This window comes from Lentinula edodes, assembly GCF_021015755.1.
Source record: "Lentinula edodes strain Le(Bin) 0899 ss11 chromosome Unknown C8R40scaffold_6, whole genome shotgun sequence".
NCBI classification, from domain to species: domain Eukaryota; kingdom Fungi; phylum Basidiomycota; class Agaricomycetes; order Agaricales; family Omphalotaceae; genus Lentinula; species Lentinula edodes.
This window is the reverse complement of record NW_025764312.1, coordinates 1,039,255-1,054,737: the sequence shown is the minus strand read 5'-3', so window position 1 is coordinate 1,054,737 and position 15,483 is coordinate 1,039,255. Positions and strand designations below refer to the sequence as shown.

The window sequence follows — 15,483 nt, the reverse complement described above, 5'->3', positions numbered from 1 at the left end:
CCATTCCAAGACAAGTGCTTTGCTGATGCCAGCTGGCGCGGATCCGCACCTTGCCCTGATCTCCGCCTTACCCACTTAAAGATTGTTAAAATACTTCAAATTATACATCTATCTTCGCCTTTATCCACTATTTTACCATATTTCTGTTTCAATGTAGCTACATATACTCTTCGGAGACATTCACCCCAATGGACAAAGTATTTTTAGGCATAAATCTCAAAACTCCGAGGCCAAAAACTTTTGAATTTCAGTCTTCCGATGTGTTTGTATAAAGGACCTCGGGTGTATAAAGGACCCATAGATGGCTGTATCTGCTCGACTAAAGGAACCGATCAAACGAATACTGCGTCACAGCTATGAAGCTGCAAGCCCAAGCATGACTATACATCGTAGCATTAATTTGCGCAAAAGTTGGCAGCAAGTATTATAGAAACTATTTAAGATAGAAAGCAAGCAGAGCGCAAGACACGGGCATGATTAGCCTCGTTCTCTACATATATTAGTACAGTGCCCTTCAACCTTTCGATGCCATGCCCCATTGGTAGGAACACTTTTCATCCTCTTCGCGCTCGCCACATCGCCCGTCAGAATTTTACGCTTCCACTCCTCCATCTCCACCCTAGTCTGCGGAAGACCTTTTCCATCCGTTTGAAGAACGAGCAATGATTTGACCAAGTCGATGTCGTACATCAGGTCCTCGCGACTCAGGGCTCGAGCGATAGTGTCCATTGCTTTATCAAATTCACCCAAACCTTGATATCCTCTTGCTTGGCGTATGTATCTAGTAAGCCTTCATTAGTGAATAGGTGGGTCGCAGAGGTTATGTGACTTACGATTTGCTATACGAAGGATCGCTATCCTCTGCTTTTATCGCATCTTCTACGCATCTTCGCAGATCCATCAAACTTCCGGGTAGCAGCCACACATTAGCCCGATTTGCGTAGCATATAGCCAGAAACCTCCTCGCCATTTCTCTTTCTGATTTATCCAGATTTTGCTCCAGAAGGTCTTTGACGCAGTTTCCAGCTTCATGGAATGCATCTGCGGCTTTAAGCCCATCCTTTGAGTGATACGCCGCATTCCCGTCGTCCTTCAGGCGATTCGCTCGCTCCATGCCATTTCTAAAAATGAGTCTGAGTTGAGTGTTCTGTTCGCAAGTGTGCTCTGCATTATCAATCTTGTAAGAGAAAGGAGATGGGAACACAGAGAAAAACTTTTGAAGCTGGCTATGAAAAGGGGCTATTTCGACTGGGAGGTGAATTTCTTGCGGTATGCATGAACTATGAGGAGGGAACGGATAGAATATGCAGGCCTTGATGAATCTGCGTCGTCAACGATTAGTAGAATGCAGACGACAGCGATACATATACTAGTACAAGCCTACATGATAATGTTGTCCGCTGTCAACTTTCCCATGAAGGTGTTCGCTAATCGATACACGTTCTCCTTCCCGACATCCAATGGATTCCAGCAGAAGAATGTGTGGCGAGAGAATGCCCCCGGGATTTCACTGGCAACAGAGTTTCCAGCGATATCAAAATGACCATCATATCTTATTTTCATGACCCAACGCGAACCAGGAACAATTGTATTGCTCATGGTGCCGATGTCCCAGTTTTGGGGATGTGAGGGGTTCGATTGACATTCAGATGATTTAAGAAGAGTAAGGGTTGATTGACCAGGAGAAGTGGCAGCAGAGTTCATCGGTGATCTACTATAGCTATTGGAAGAGATTTCGCGTTAGAGTTCGTTTGATACAGACATAAGATCATAGACCGACCGCGTATAAGGTATCTGTTGAGACGCGTTCTCCTGATGAAGACAGAGTAAGTTACGCGTCGAGTGAATCTTGGATGCTTGGCGTACCATCGAAATTACATTTGGAATACTACTACGGGTTGGTGCGAACATGGAAAAATTAAAAATCTAAATTACTTATAATCAGCACGATGTCTAACACGGTAGTCACTACTCTTTTAAGCACAACTGATTATCAGAGCCAGTCGTACTTACATCAACAAGAACCAATTGACGGGGCTTTCGGAATCTTGAGGAAGAATGAGTACTTATGAGAAGCGGTTTTATTTGGTTGACTTGAGTGACGAGTCAAGCTAGTCAAGAGCCTCGTGAGGTAAGACGGGAATTGCCGTTGCGGCGCAAAGCCGGTCAAAGCTGTTCTATGCATCCTACTAATTCAATCACTCACTACTGTACACGGTACATACATAGCTGCAGCACAATAAGAAAGCAATGGGTCCGTTGAAGGTCCTATCATTCAGGTTTTATTTATATTATCAGACATCAGCTCTTACACGCCTCTTCACAACTAATGGCATCTGGAGTCCCTGATCCAATTTCCCTCTCAGCATGGGTGCGTTCATGGATCGTAATGGCACCGTTTGAATATCCAAGCCGCCTGGAGGAAGCTCGAATTCGAATTGTGTCAGGAGACAAACAAGAATGGCTTGCATCTCAATCACACTAAAAAGCACAGATAAGTGATGCTTCTAAATTGAAGCAAGAATGGGCGCGTACGCAAAACGCCAACTACAAGGAAGATCAGTTCAACCTATTATACACCGAGAACTCATCGAGCCACGTACCCGATACATGCGCGAACCCCGGAACCTAAAAGCCAAAGGAAAAGGAAAATATAAATTGATGTAGAGAAGAAAAAAGTTGCAACGGATGTTCTTACCAAACGACATCCTAAGGGTAGATAGGTTAACTTCGGCATAGCGGGATGTATGAAAGCACGCACACGTTCCCAAATACTCCAATCATCGACTGCTGTTTCTTCGACTCTGATGAAGGATCTAAATAGCGCGACGGATTCCACTGATCGGCGTCCGGACCCCATACGCTTGACGATCTGAGCAGTATACGGGGAACACAGAGTTCAGATGGAAGATAATATTGCAACCAGGTACCAACCGATTGTATGCAGCGATCGCGATATGCACTCGCTGACCCTTCATCACAGGTATCTTCTTCAAAACCTCTCCAGAAGTCGATATGACTGGTTGCGCCAGTGGGACTACGTCATCCAAATCAGCTTCGCGTGTCGTGAACTGTACTCCGGGGTGGAGTCGGAGTCCTTCCTAGCATGTGGGAATGAAGAATAAGACACCCTGGCGGAAGATTCGGGAAGGATGATTCTGACTTTAATGCAAGCGTTCAAAAAGGGCATCGTATCGTAATCGTTTGACGTTAAGACAGCATTGTCGCCTCTTTTGACCCACACTGCATCGATTTCTGCCCTTAACTTCTGCTGATCCTCGATTTTCCGACTCAACTCGTATCTGTTTGGGTTAATCAGTAGATATTTCGTGGTGTCGAGCTTGTCGTCTCACATTATCCACGTCAATGTACAGGCAGTTATCTCAAATCCGGCAAAAATCATGGTCCTTAACCTCGATCAATCCCCACTTGAAGATTGAATGGAAATAAGAAGACTAACGAGACTTGTGAAAGCACCTCGTCATCATCCAATCGTTTCTTGGGATCCTCTGCTGCTTTTGATCGAACTATCATTTGCAACAATAGTGAATACGGAGAAACCTTGGTTTATGCGAGAACTCACGAAGCATATTCAGCATATCCTTCTTCCCTTCAGCTCCCTTGAGGTAATCGTGATTCTCCTGTGCGATTTTTTCACCATTAGCCACGAGATTCAAGCTGTTTTCTTCTAGCAATTCTCTCGCAGCTCCTTTGGCCGCATCTACATAAGCCTTAAATCGAATATCTTCTTCCGTCACGTAAATTCCTTCGAAATATTCGACTACAGAGTCTGGTAAAGCTCGTTTCCATGCTCTCAAGAAAAGTGTGAACTTGGATGGTCGTTGAGAGCTGGCACTGTTGATTTAACGATTAATCTCGGGCACCGAAAGCGGATCAGATAGGACACTTACAACATGGTTTGTAAAGCTACACGAAGATCGCTGGACTTGTCATCGAGTGATCCGAATTGGAAGTCGAAAGAACCTACAAAGACGAAAGTTAGTCCATAAGTTTCCGAAAAGAGGAAGGATAACTTACTTTCACCAAGAACATCTAGTGTCACCTTTGGCAACCAATGAGAGATATCGATAATTTGAGAATCAGCAAATCGTTCTCGCCACCGAAGGGCGAGCTATCCGAAAAATCATCGGTCAAGAGTGCGTCAGTCAACCGGACGCGTCAGATATTCACCTTGTCCGAATACATTTGGAACAATGGAAGGAGCATCCGTAACTGAGATTCTGAAAATGCCGGACTAAGTGCTTTCTTATGACGTTGATGTACGGCTCCTGTCAACATCGATGAAGATGATTTAGCTTTTCATGCAGAAGAGAAGAGGTAATGCGATGAATACCGGGAAATTTGCTAACCTTGTGCCCAAGTAAGTCCCCTTCCACTAATTTGTTTGATGAACCTGACCGCGTCTCTGGTCTTCGGGTAACGATAGCCACCGGTATTGAGGATATGGTGTAGAGCCTCGGCATCCGATACCATCAGGATATCTTCCTAATTTTTGGAGATGAGAAAAGAAGACGAAGAAGGTGTGTTGTCAGCGTGTAAGGCAAGCAAGACCATATGGCTGACTGAACGTACCCCGCAACATCCAGCACTACGAAACACAGTACCGTAGTCTCGAAACCATTTGAACTCCAGGTCTCCTACTTCTGCTTGATTCGCTAGTTCGTATTCATGGCCTGACCGATTTCCGTTAGGAAATTGTTTTACATGCCAGCCGATGAAGAACGTACCCAAAAGCCATGAGGATACAGGTGGTCCTTGGATGAACCTTAATGACTTCCGGCGGCGCAAAAGCGAGAGCAGTAAGTATGCAATGGCCGACAGAGGCACCAACAGAGCAGGATTCATAGTGACGGTGGTATCAGGGTTTTATTCCAGTAAAAGTCGTGTATTATATAGGCGTGGCTCTATGAGGTCACCTGCTGGGACGTGAAAGAACATATTAAAGTGCCAGTTTAGCTTGAAGGGAAAGCAGCCCTGTGTAGAGTATGAGACTGGGAAACCTTAAGTGACAACCGGAACGGCATCGGGATGCTAAGACTAAGCTTAGCTTAGGAAATTATCCCGCGAAAGCATTGTAGTCCAAATTCGATTCATGAATGTCGATGACTTGGATACGATTATTGTGGAGAGCCTTGTTGAACGTGCAGATAAGTAGGTGCAGAATCTACAGATAGTAATACCAGTTCAAGCAATTGGGAAGATGTTATCAGACCCTGAGACTCTCGAAATTTCCCACCGCTTCTTCAATGCCACTCCCATCATCATTTCACTTTGAAGTATCAAATACACCTTTTGTCCGTGAACCGGATTCGAATCCTGAAGCGGAATCTCGCCCTTCTTCTTCTTCCGCACTACTGAGGCGCTCCGTATCTTTTAAGCTTTCTGAAACCGAAACACAGAAATCAAAGTTACAGGAAAATCCACCGCATCCTGCATCACCGGTTTCAATCTCTGCAGCCGGAGACACGTCGGTTGAAGAGGATACAGACGAAGCAAATGAGGAAACAAGCAGTAATAATATTCCACAGCAGAATAGCGAAGCTAAATCAGGTTCATGTTGGAGGAGCATGTCGGCTTTCAAACCGATATTAGTTCTGGAAAATAGCGGGAGCGTTGCGAGAGATCATCTAGCTTTAGAGAGAACATTTCTGGCATACGTGAGGACAAGCTTAGCCATAGCATCAACGGGTGTTGGTATGTCTTTTTCTCTGTTACGACAAGTCTAGTCGACCAACACAACAGCAGCTCTCGTTCAACTTTTCACTGTTTCTTCAAATTCCACAAGCAATATCCAGTCATATGCGCAGCCTCTAGGAAGTACGAGTGTCTGTCTTGGTATAGTAGTGCTTCTCATCGGTTTGTATCAGGCCGCTCTAGTTCCCGGAGATCCAAGCATCTCATAATATATCTCATTTAGGGCTCATACGATACTTTACCGTTCAAACTGCCCTTACCCAAGGGAAATTCCCTGTTTCTCGACTGATGATAGGCGGAATTGTTCTAATTCTGCTTGCGATCGTCACTACGGTATTCGTGGTTCTTATTGCTGGACGCCGGTGATTCATCTGTTCTTGCACTTTGACCACTCTTATTTCTATAGATCCTGATAGGCTAGAGGAGACCGTGTCCTGCTCAACTTGAAAATACTCTATGTGGCAGCGTTCAAGCATGTCTCTCTAGTCACGGTCGTGCGTTGAATGCGGACTTTCCATGGATTTGCATGTAGTACCTATACGTAGGGACCGCAGTTATGAAGTCATACACTTTCAGGCGTAAGAGAAATCATGTTCCGCAGGGAGCCTATGTATTCAAGAATAAGCAAGTAGTAAAGAATAAGTATGTGTATATGCAGGCAAACCGAGAGGACCTGGATATCAGTGCTTTGAAGTGGTTCCCGTGATCTATATGCATGAGTCATACATTTTTACAATCACTTGTTCAACTTCTCTTCCCAAACTCCTACGTTGGGAAGTACATGGGAGTTTTGGGATTAACGCCTTTCATTCAGAAAACTTGGTAGCGTTTTCCTTTTTGTTTACTGCACCCACTACTAAACAGCGTAGTCCAGAAGTTATCAAACGCCTTCCAGACCGTCTGCAGGGGTTTTCTGGTAAGAAAATCGTATTGTAGGCGCCATTCAATCCAGAAAGATCGTTGTTAATATCTTTCGAATTCTTTCAACCGACAGAGACGGAACGCTTCTCACTCAACGATTTCATTTTGCCCAAATACCTCATCCTCGCAGGCATGTACTCGGCTGGTATAGATTAATCAAGGAACTAGAACAATATAGCGTTGAGGCGATCTGTGTATTCGATGGAAAGGGTCGGAATCTTGCGAAAGCCCAAGAGGTACGTTGCACCGTTGTATGTCACGTCGAGTTTGGTCTCATTAAACCTCCAAGGCTTTGCGAAGGAAAAATGCTCAACGACTCGCAGCTGCCCGCGCTGTAATTGAGAATGAACGATTGTCGCGTCTCAACCGGATCTCAAGTGCAGTACGCAATATTGCAAAGTTTTCACTTCCGCAGAAAGTCCAAGTTTCTAGCGCGCTGGAACAGTTAGCTCTTAAACATTCGGACAAATCGGAATCGGGAAAGAAGGGTATCTTGTCTTTAATCAAAAAGTCAACAATGGAAGATGTCGATTTAGAAAATCTCTCCTGGATCGATTCCGAGTCATGGACAGTTGGAAATCCTGCGGAAAATGATTTCATGCAATTACTGGAACTGAGGCCTACTAGACATAGGCATGCGTCATATGGCACGACATCCGTAGAGGTGGAAGAGGCACTTCGTACAGAGTCTTCGGTCGTGGCTGGTTTTCCTTCCATGGCGTCCTCTGAACAGTTTTCGGAATTACCCCCAGAATCATCATCTCGATCGAAACCCTTCGTGGAAGACAACATAATCCCCTCTAGCTCCAAAACTTCGACCGTAGACGACATCTTGTCGACCTTGACACCACTGTTCCTTGAATACCAGGATAGCCTCGTCAAAGTAGCTTCCAATCCCATGCATGCTGCGAAAGCATCTATTTCACATCCAGATACTGACATCTCCACGGACTCCGACGACGCAGTAGTGAACGGGGCCGAACTCGAAGCGGGTGCGGCGCAAGAAGTCTACGAGATGTCCAAGAGGCAATGCCAGCTGACACTTCAAGAGGGAGAATTCTGGGATAGCCTCACATCAACACTTGGCTCAGAGCCTCAACTCGCGCCGGTGGAGCTACACTCGCACTATGAAGGTGAAGCTCACCGTAAGATGCTGCAGGAGCTCACCCACAAAAGTAATTTAATTTCGGAGTCGTATCGAATTAGTACACATCCTCCAACTAGTCAAACATATGCGGAGTCCAAAGAAATATTACAGGCGATGGGTGTTCCGTGCATTGATTGTGACGGTCCCTTCGAAGCTGAGGCTCTCGCATCTTCCTTGGTATTGAACGGATATGCGGACTACGTTGCTAGTGAGGATACGGTAAATTTCTCAAACAACTTTGCTTTGGGTGCCTTCTGAACTTCGTATCTCTTCCAGGATGTCATCATCTACGAAGCGCCCCTCATTCGCAACATCACTAGTCGTCACCAACCCCTCCTCGTTATCTCCGGCGCCGAACTACGCACAATGCTCAACCTCACTCGATCCATGTTTGTAGACTTTGCACTTCTCTTGGGAACTGATTTTTCCCAACGTATTCATCAAGTGGGACCTACACGCGCTCTTGATTTTATCCGTGCACATGGGTCGATTGAAAAGGTTATTGAGGCGGAGACGCGCTTCAAGCCGAAGGTGTCCAGGGAAGATTACTTGAAGCAGGTGAATATGGCGAGGAAGGTTTTCCAGACGTTACCTCCTATACCCGAGGACGCGGTAGTGAAGTCGAGAGATGGGTTTGGAGAGGGGATTTCGAGTAGAAGTGATGCGGGGCAGGTCTTGTTTATAATGGGAAAGTATGGGCTTTCTAGAGAAATTGATTGTGATTCGGAGGATGCACTTAGAGGTAACTATTTTGATGATAACCCTAGTCAATTGTAATCGATAATCATCCAGGGAATGATACATTACCATAGAAAAATGAAAGAGGACAGTCTGTGGTGTATGACTTATCATTTGTGATTCATCTCCTACATAAGCAGTATGTACACGGATAAAAAAGGAAAGGAAAGCCTAGAACGAAGACCTGTTGCTGATACTTGGGCCCACAAATCGGTTTTGGACGATCTATGTTCCGTGCTGGGTGGAACATACAGGATAAACCAAATGCTTTACGGACGTGGTCTCCGAGCCGAGTACGATGCGTGGAGAGATGCAAGGAATACTAGATGGGGCTGGGAGGACATCAAGCCATACATATACACAATACTGAGGGTATGTACTACCATGACACAATTTAGCGCATACGAAGCTTCGACGGTTCTTTGTTCATGGCTTTGGCAATCTTAGTGTCATAGATTCCTCTGCATTTCCGTAAGTTCTTGGAACCCATTTAGGAGCTCCCATTGTGGCAGTCGCGGAAAACTTGAAGTGGGCGGATATGATTTTTGCAAGACGCGGTACGATATAGAGAGGTTACGATAATCTTCCTTGTCCTAGTCTTTCCTACACCGCGTATATGATTACTCTAGAATACGTCTACTTACCTTGGACAGGTCGACGTTACGAACGTTGAGAAAATTGCAATTCCAGATCAGGAATTCTTTCTCGTTCTTTCGGAGATGCCAGTAACGAAGAAGACATTCAAGTTCATGCAAGCTTTGACTGAACACGCTAGTATTAGGGTTTAATCTTGACGGTAAGGATTTTCTGAAGGTGATGCGTAGGAGGCTGAGCATAACAAAATAATATCAGCATAAGATTAGAGTGCTGTTCGCCAAGTTCTGCGCACCTAATAAGACCTGATACCGCATCCACATTAGTCAACCACAAGAAGGTTGGTAGCGATACCTAGGCCTGCGATTGCTGTCTTTCTAGTTGGCCCTCGAGTCAGCCTAGCTTAGCGCTGCTTAGTGTATAGTGTTTCGAACAGCAGACCCTCAAAACAAACAGATAAATTTGTGAAGGATGGAAATCTGATCAAGATCAGAACTGCAATCGTATCGTATTCGGAGCCAGAATTTGTTTCGACGAAGGCAGATATAAAGAGAAGGTATTGAAGGTGGTGGTACACTTGATGAACAGATAACCCTGAGAAAAGTAATAGCTCTTCCTCCGAAAAGAATCTTCGGAATGTCCAAAGCAACGAAAACGCTGGAATGTTATACGGGGAACAACGGGGAACAGGGGAGGGCAATATGGTCAGCAACTCAACTCACCTACCTATAAGACTTGGGAGATCACCGGCTGAGTGTCGCCGAGTCCCGGTACACAACTCTTGAACTTCGACTACAACATGCAAACACCCTCAGCATTCAACAGAGACTACATTGCAATTGCAGATCATGGATTGCAAGTATATTTATCCATTGTCGAGCAAGAATTCACTTGAGGTTTCATAACAGGATTGGGAACCTCCACACTGCTGCGTTGGTCAGCATCGATGGATCTAGTGAGTCGCGCAAAATCGGACATAGTATCAGCTGGTATGCTAATTCGGAGTCATGTAGTTGAAAGTTATTGCGTTCCCGATTTCGATTCACCTTCGGTGTTTGCGAGAATCCTCGACAAGGTATGCTCCATTCTCTCGCCATATTTCTCTCGTCGACCCGGAAGACGCGATTATAGGACAAAGGCGGTCATTTTTCCATAACACCCACCGTCGCTTTTTCGACGAAGCAGAATTACCTTCCTAGCTCGAATGTACTGTATGCATCAGTCACGCGGAAGGCCTGCTTTTCTCATTGTCATTCCAGATTCTACAAACCAAATTTTTGAACGAGAAAGGCGTAGTCAGTGTCACAGGTAGTCTGCTCTTTGTTTCCGCCCGACACGGTCTCATCGCCGAATTACTCTATCAGATTTCTTGCCTCGCCAAGCTCGAGGAACCGCAGCTAGCAATAAACCCTTACTTCATTGGCTGGTTCGGCGAGTCGAGGTTCGCTTCATGGGATGTACCATACCATCCCTTTATATAATACGTTGGTCTCCAGGTCATCAGGGGAAGAATGCCTATCCTTGTGCAATGCGCCCCGGCCTTCAACTATGCTCGCTCGAGCCACACAACAACTATAGTAGAAGATAGCTCCTCATCCGTATCCCAACAACAGAAAGCTGTCTTCGTGTCTGACGCACTCACCCTTGACCTCCGTTGTGTCACGGATAGTCTCTTGGTTCGTCTTTGAAGCATCTTTGTTCGTCTGCTGTCTCCTATACAATTAATATGGTCATAGGAGAACGTTCAACCGCCAGAGGTCAACTTCCAGCTGCTGGACCTTTCGACCAAGGGTCACAAAGGACCTGCAGTCTCAGCGGAAATGACTCTCCATGAAGGTCAAGTTGTCACATTTGTGTTGCGTAGCCCTCCTACCGAAGAAGTGGAACAAGAAGCTGATCCCTTAGCTGCCGGAATCAACACAACCAAGTCTCGTCCCTCCAATGATCCCTATATGACGAAGGCAAGCCTGTATAAATGTATAGGTTACTTGCACACTCATGCCATGTTTAGGACCTTGTCAATGGGCTCTTATTTGTACGTACTGAATCACTTGAATCTGATCTTTTCGCTTCATTCACAACATATCCATCCAGTCAACTAACAAATATTGGAATGACTGGATTCGTAATAGCCACTATTCAGGCTCATGGAAGGAAGCTGTCCATCGCAGCGCTTTAGCGTTGAAGCTTCTAATATATGAGCCTACTGGAGCAGTTGTGGCGAGCCCGACATTCAGTCTTCCGGAGTACATCGGCGGGACGAGAAACTGGTCAGCTAAGATTTTTTCATTTTCTTGATGAATCTCATGAAAAATGACGTCTTTCTGTAGGGATTACCGAGCGTCGTGGATACGTGATTCGTCGTTCACGTTATATGCACTTGTTCGGCTCGGTTTCACTCATGAAGCAAATGGTAATACCTAGTCAAAAAGTTCCCATGGATATCTAATTAATATCGACAGCATACATGGAATTCATCTTTGAACGCTTGAGAAACAAGAACTCCGACGGGAGCATCCAAATTATGTATACAATTCATGGTAAGTCTTCCTCTCTACACTGAAACTGCATTGACTAGTCTGTTGTCGCGACCTTTAGGCAAAAAAGACTTAGAAGAAATAGAATTGACACATCTAGATGGGCATAAAGGATCTAAACCTGTTCGGTACGCTCATGGTTCTTGCTCAATTAAGAGTATTTTCTTTTTTCTCACTGGGACTACTCGTCGTGCACTTTTCCAGGATTGGAAATGGAGCCGCGGACCACTTACAACTTGTCAGCCCGGTGACATTTGCTCTTCTAATAAACACCAATCTCATTGCGGATGCGTGTAGGATATTTATGGTGAACTGTGAGCACATTTATCAAACGACATACAACGGTACGAATATTACTTGTAGTTCAACTTATATGGCATACTGATTTATGGTGTTCAAACTGATAGAAACTGCGTAAACAATCATTTGCGGTACATTTGAACTGCAGGATGGACTGTATCTATCTTGGACAAAAGGTATGTTACAGTAGAGTCCATATATGTATGCCAATGACCCTTTGCAGTTCGGCAGACCATTGGTGCGAATTTCTTGTAAATGTTGCTTTCGATACTTTGATCAATGAGATGGTTCCAGGCTTACGACGACTGGCGAGTGTTACACTAACATCCTTGTGAAGAAATCGTTGATTTCAATGTTTCGAATAGGGTGCTTGTACGAGAGTTGTGAGTTTCCGGTATTTTCATATATGTCACCATCGGACTAACACTTATTTGTAGAGTTGACTGTGAGTATGATGTTGCTACGCAAATTAAGCTTCATGCAATTTCTGTGCCGGTGCAAAGATGTGGTGGCCAATTGGAGGCAGCCTGATCTGTCCATCTGGGAAGTCCGGAATAAAAAAAGGCAGTTTACTGTACGTGCAAGTTTTCTTCTCAATCTGCGGACTTGAATGTTTAATGTGCAATGATCGTTTGTAGTACTCGAAGGTATGTACCAATGTGTTGTGCAGAATTTTGCCCTCAGTTTATTTTATGTAGGTTATGCTATGGTGAGCAAGATGAAACTAGTAGTTGTCTAGTAAGCTTATCATGGCTGCGGTAGGGTTGCCATTGATCGAGGTGCGTTCCCAGTCTTCCTCCCTCACAAGTAAAGGATTTGATATGGGTTGACATCATGCCTTTTACCATAGGCCTCCGTATTGCTGACAAACGCTCTCTCCCATGTCCCAAACGCAATGAATGGCTTGCCACTCGTGATGAGATCTATGAAGAAATCATGGCTAAGGCTTGGAACAAAGAACACCAGCACTTTGGGCAAAGCTATGAAGAAGCAGGCATTTTGGATTCGGCTGTGTTAATTATGCCTTTGGTGTTTTTCATGCAGGCCGTGAGTAGGAATTTACAGAGTTATTGAATGGTTTTCATTCTGATCATTTTTAATACCATTCAGTCGGATCCGAGGTTCACTAATACCTTGAAGCAAATTCTGAAAACTCCAGAAAGAGGAGGACTGACGTCGAATGTGATTCAATTTTTACTGCTGGTGTTCTGTCTCAGAATCCTAATGAATTTATAGAATCTCGTATTCCGTTATGATGTGCACAAAGCAGATGACGGCGTTGGCGGCGAGGAAGGCACATTTGGTCTTTGCACACTGTGGTAATTAGATCTTGAATCTCGTACAGTCTGATATTCTATCTCGTGTCAGGTGTGTAGAAGCTCTAACGCGCGCAGGGAAATATGATCGTGGCATGCTTCACAAGGCCGTTTCCATGTTTGAGGTGCGACCATGTATGATTTTGTGTATTGTTCACAAAAATAACCTTCAACTATTTGCAGGACTTCCTCTTATATCTCAATCACGTTGGCCTCTGCACTGAAGAGATCTCTGAAGCAGGAGAAGGGTAAGAGTCTGGCCTTCATCCTCAATAGTGGCAATAAAATCTTCTCAATTTTGGTTAGGCTCGGAAACGCCGTGCAGGGATTCACGTAAGTGGACAAGAAATCAAAAGGTGTAAAACTGAAGCAGTCCACTTTCTCACTGTAGCCATGTCACCTTAATATCTGCAGCCTATAACCTCTCAAGGACTTTGGGATATGCATAGATGATGTGAGTACTGTCCCATATACCCAACTGGACAGTAAATAACTAGCTGAACCTTGAGGTTTGGGGGTTGCAACTGAATGGGATAGTAATGTCTACCTGTTCAAACTCTGGCATGTTTGAACTTGCTTTCATGGGACCCATAAACAAAAACAACTGGGTCTGTCTTGAGGCCATAATTGTGTAAGTCCATGCATAATAAGAATAACCACCACTATCCTAGTATTCACCAAATAGACTATGTCAATCCATCCCTAACTTTCTTGATATATACAACTCCAATTCTTGTAAGTATTCAGGATAAGTTATCACAAATTCTGTGTCATGAAATTTGGAATGGCCTTTATGCCAACAAAATAGCCTTGCTGGATGTTCTTGAATCTCATAAACCACCAAGTATTCCCTTGTCACATATAAAAGTCAATAAGAACAAGTCAATCCATGAACAATCTACACTCAACTTGTAGTTTCTGTTCAATTTCTGAGTTATCTATTGGACAGTTGATATTGACTGTGAAGGAAATTGAGGGAAGGGAGAGATTGATGCCAATTATGCTTAGACCAATCTACATTACATGCATTCAGCAAAGAAATCAGGTAATGTGACTTGACATACTCCAATCTTTATAGTGAGCGGAATTGGTGACTTCGGTCCTGAAGGAATGATACCACATTTATTTGCTAGGTCAAGGACAACATTCAAATCATTCCCATCAGCACTTTCATCAGTTAGATTGAGGCTGATATTAATAGGGAAGGTGAAGTTGGTGATCTCATTGGATTTGATAATGAGATTGGTCAGGTTTCCTTTAGCAACAAGAGTGTTATCCACGTCAGGATAAAGAACCTGAATTGATTTAAGACTGTCATTATATGCTTTAAACAATATACCTACCTCAGCTGACAATGACTTGAAGTCTACAGCAAAAAAATCTGGGTTGTTAACTCTGATAAATATTGTGAAGGTGAGTCATGAACTATATCAAATGTGCATTTAAATATGATACATACGTGATATTCAGCTCAAGGGGAACAGTTAGTGTTGTGTCAAGATTGATCTAAATACTCTGTTATTTGAGAAATATGGCAGCAAAAAAGGTCCTCGGGTGCTGACCTGCTGGTTTGGGTCCAGACCTGGATTGGTGAAAGACAGAGCGGGAGGGCGAAGCCACTACATTATAGTCAGTACCGCAATCGCATGCCAATAGTATAAAGTGATACCCACTAATGCAAGACCGAGAATTATAGCAACAACAAGATATATGGTGACAAATAATGAGCAGAAGAAGAACCGCCCCAAGCACCATAAACCTCCACCCTATGTAAATAACCAAACACCTCGGTATAAATTGAGAAACTAACTTTGTGACTACATACCTTAGTCCACTTGCCACGATTTCTCTTTCGATACGCCTGAGCTCCAGCTCCAGTCCTATGACATGTGGTTAGACCAACACCAGTGTAAAACTCAGTAGTACTTACCAATCATCTCGGGGAGAATCAAAATGATCAAAAGTACTTTTTGGTTCATTCAGTCGTGGGTTATCTCGATAAGGCTGCTCCTCGTATCCCTGTCGCTGACGGGAGGAAATGAATGGGTATGAGGATGACGAACCCTGGTAAAGTGGCCTATCCACTTGCAGGCCTTGGTTGGGTTGGGGAGGATAATAAGCCATCAGGTGAAGTTGAATGAATCGAACGAAGGTTGAAAGAAGAAGGAACGCGAATAACAAAAGGAAAGGCTTTTGAATTCAACGCAAGGAAATA

General features: G+C 44.3%; 6 protein-coding genes across 6 annotated transcripts; 3 read left to right on the top strand and 3 right to left on the bottom strand.

The window, feature by feature from the left end:
* Window positions 1-477: 477 nt before the first annotated feature.
* Window positions 478-1,704, bottom strand: C8R40DRAFT_1167483 (uncharacterized protein; the record flags this gene model as incomplete). Its single annotated transcript, XM_046231020.1, has 3 exons — window positions 478-781; window positions 834-1,322; window positions 1,385-1,704. 3 exons carry the CDS (start codon window positions 1,702-1,704, stop codon window positions 478-480), a joined length of 1,113 nt encoding a protein of 370 aa, XP_046089852.1.
* A 450-nt stretch (window positions 1,705-2,154) lies between these two features.
* On the bottom strand, window positions 2,155-5,235 carry C8R40DRAFT_1091093 (cytochrome P450). The gene is made up of 16 exons (XM_046227499.1): window positions 4,749-5,235; window positions 4,594-4,694; window positions 4,371-4,506; window positions 4,192-4,289; window positions 4,039-4,132; window positions 3,912-3,984; window positions 3,584-3,855; window positions 3,461-3,527; window positions 3,354-3,407; window positions 3,164-3,302; window positions 2,935-3,101; window positions 2,762-2,872; window positions 2,699-2,709; window positions 2,604-2,628; window positions 2,536-2,547; window positions 2,155-2,481 (listed from the first exon to the last, which is right to left on the bottom strand). The coding sequence occupies exons 1-16, from the start codon at window positions 4,864-4,866 to the stop codon at window positions 2,295-2,297; spliced, it is 1,665 nt and encodes a 554-aa protein (XP_046089851.1). The 5' UTR covers window positions 4,867-5,235; the 3' UTR covers window positions 2,155-2,294.
* Window positions 5,236-5,243: 8 nt separating this feature from the next.
* C8R40DRAFT_1091090 (uncharacterized protein) lies at window positions 5,244-6,469 on the top strand. Its single transcript, XM_046227498.1, has 3 exons — window positions 5,244-5,715; window positions 5,767-5,877; window positions 5,939-6,469. The coding sequence occupies exons 1-3, from the start codon at window positions 5,268-5,270 to the stop codon at window positions 6,079-6,081; spliced, it is 702 nt and encodes a 233-aa protein (XP_046089850.1). The 5' UTR covers window positions 5,244-5,267; the 3' UTR covers window positions 6,082-6,469.
* Window positions 6,470-6,496: 27 nt separating this feature from the next.
* Window positions 6,497-8,560, top strand: C8R40DRAFT_1038222 (PIN domain-like protein; the record flags this gene model as incomplete). Its single annotated transcript, XM_046223737.1, has 7 exons — window positions 6,497-6,537; window positions 6,585-6,647; window positions 6,710-6,872; window positions 6,926-7,035; window positions 7,270-8,002; window positions 8,060-8,415; window positions 8,443-8,560. 7 exons carry the CDS (start codon window positions 6,497-6,499, stop codon window positions 8,558-8,560), a joined length of 1,584 nt encoding a protein of 527 aa, XP_046089849.1.
* A 1,455-nt stretch (window positions 8,561-10,015) lies between these two features.
* Window positions 10,016-13,717, top strand: C8R40DRAFT_1038073 (glycoside hydrolase family 15 protein; the record flags this gene model as incomplete). Its single annotated transcript, XM_046223727.1, is given in 24 exon segments — window positions 10,016-10,070; window positions 10,129-10,190; window positions 10,247-10,321; window positions 10,375-10,423; window positions 10,480-10,556; window positions 10,612-10,791; window positions 10,852-11,084; window positions 11,099-11,120; window positions 11,210-11,385; window positions 11,446-11,528; window positions 11,578-11,655; window positions 11,714-11,780; window positions 11,857-11,890; window positions 11,950-11,966; window positions 12,101-12,128; window positions 12,176-12,190; window positions 12,392-12,530; window positions 12,761-12,999; window positions 13,063-13,134; window positions 13,189-13,271; window positions 13,321-13,393; window positions 13,452-13,516; window positions 13,575-13,601; window positions 13,660-13,717. Coding segments are annotated over 24 exon segments (2,007 nt in total), but the record flags the coding sequence as incomplete, so codon positions are not given.
* Window positions 13,718-14,024: 307 nt separating this feature from the next.
* Window positions 14,025-15,392, bottom strand: C8R40DRAFT_1067142 (uncharacterized protein; the record flags this gene model as incomplete). The annotated part of the gene is made up of 9 exons (XM_046225863.1): window positions 14,025-14,119; window positions 14,171-14,282; window positions 14,333-14,563; window positions 14,612-14,663; window positions 14,728-14,774; window positions 14,831-14,887; window positions 14,942-15,034; window positions 15,094-15,148; window positions 15,199-15,392. 9 exons carry the CDS (start codon window positions 15,390-15,392, stop codon window positions 14,025-14,027), a joined length of 936 nt encoding a protein of 311 aa, XP_046089847.1.
* Window positions 15,393-15,483: the final 91 nt, after the last annotated feature.

What these genes read in the sequence shown, in the direction of transcription:
- C8R40DRAFT_1091090 (XM_046227498.1), top strand. Translation starts at nt 5,268, where the DNA reads ATGCCACTCCCATCATCATTTCACTTTGAAGTATCAAATACACCTTTT. An exon ending in CATAGCATCAACGGGTGTTG is followed by an intron (nt 5,716 to 5,766) that starts GTATGTCTTTTT and finishes ACACAACAGCAG; the next exon opens with CTCTCGTTCAACTTTTCACT. An exon ending in TATAGTAGTGCTTCTCATCG is followed by an intron (nt 5,878 to 5,938) that starts GTTTGTATCAGG and finishes TATCTCATTTAG; the next exon opens with GGCTCATACGATACTTTACC.
- C8R40DRAFT_1091093 (XM_046227499.1), bottom strand. Translation starts at nt 4,866, where the DNA reads ATGAATCCTGCTCTGTTGGTGCCTCTGTCGGCCATTGCATACTTACTG. An exon ending in GAGGTGCTTTCACAAGTCTC is followed by an intron (nt 3,408 to 3,460) that starts GTTAGTCTTCTT and finishes ATCGAGGTTAAG; the next exon opens with GACCATGATTTTTGCCGGAT. An exon ending in TTTTGAACGCTTGCATTAAA is followed by an intron (nt 3,102 to 3,163) that starts GTCAGAATCATC and finishes CCCACATGCTAG; the next exon opens with GAAGGACTCCGACTCCACCC.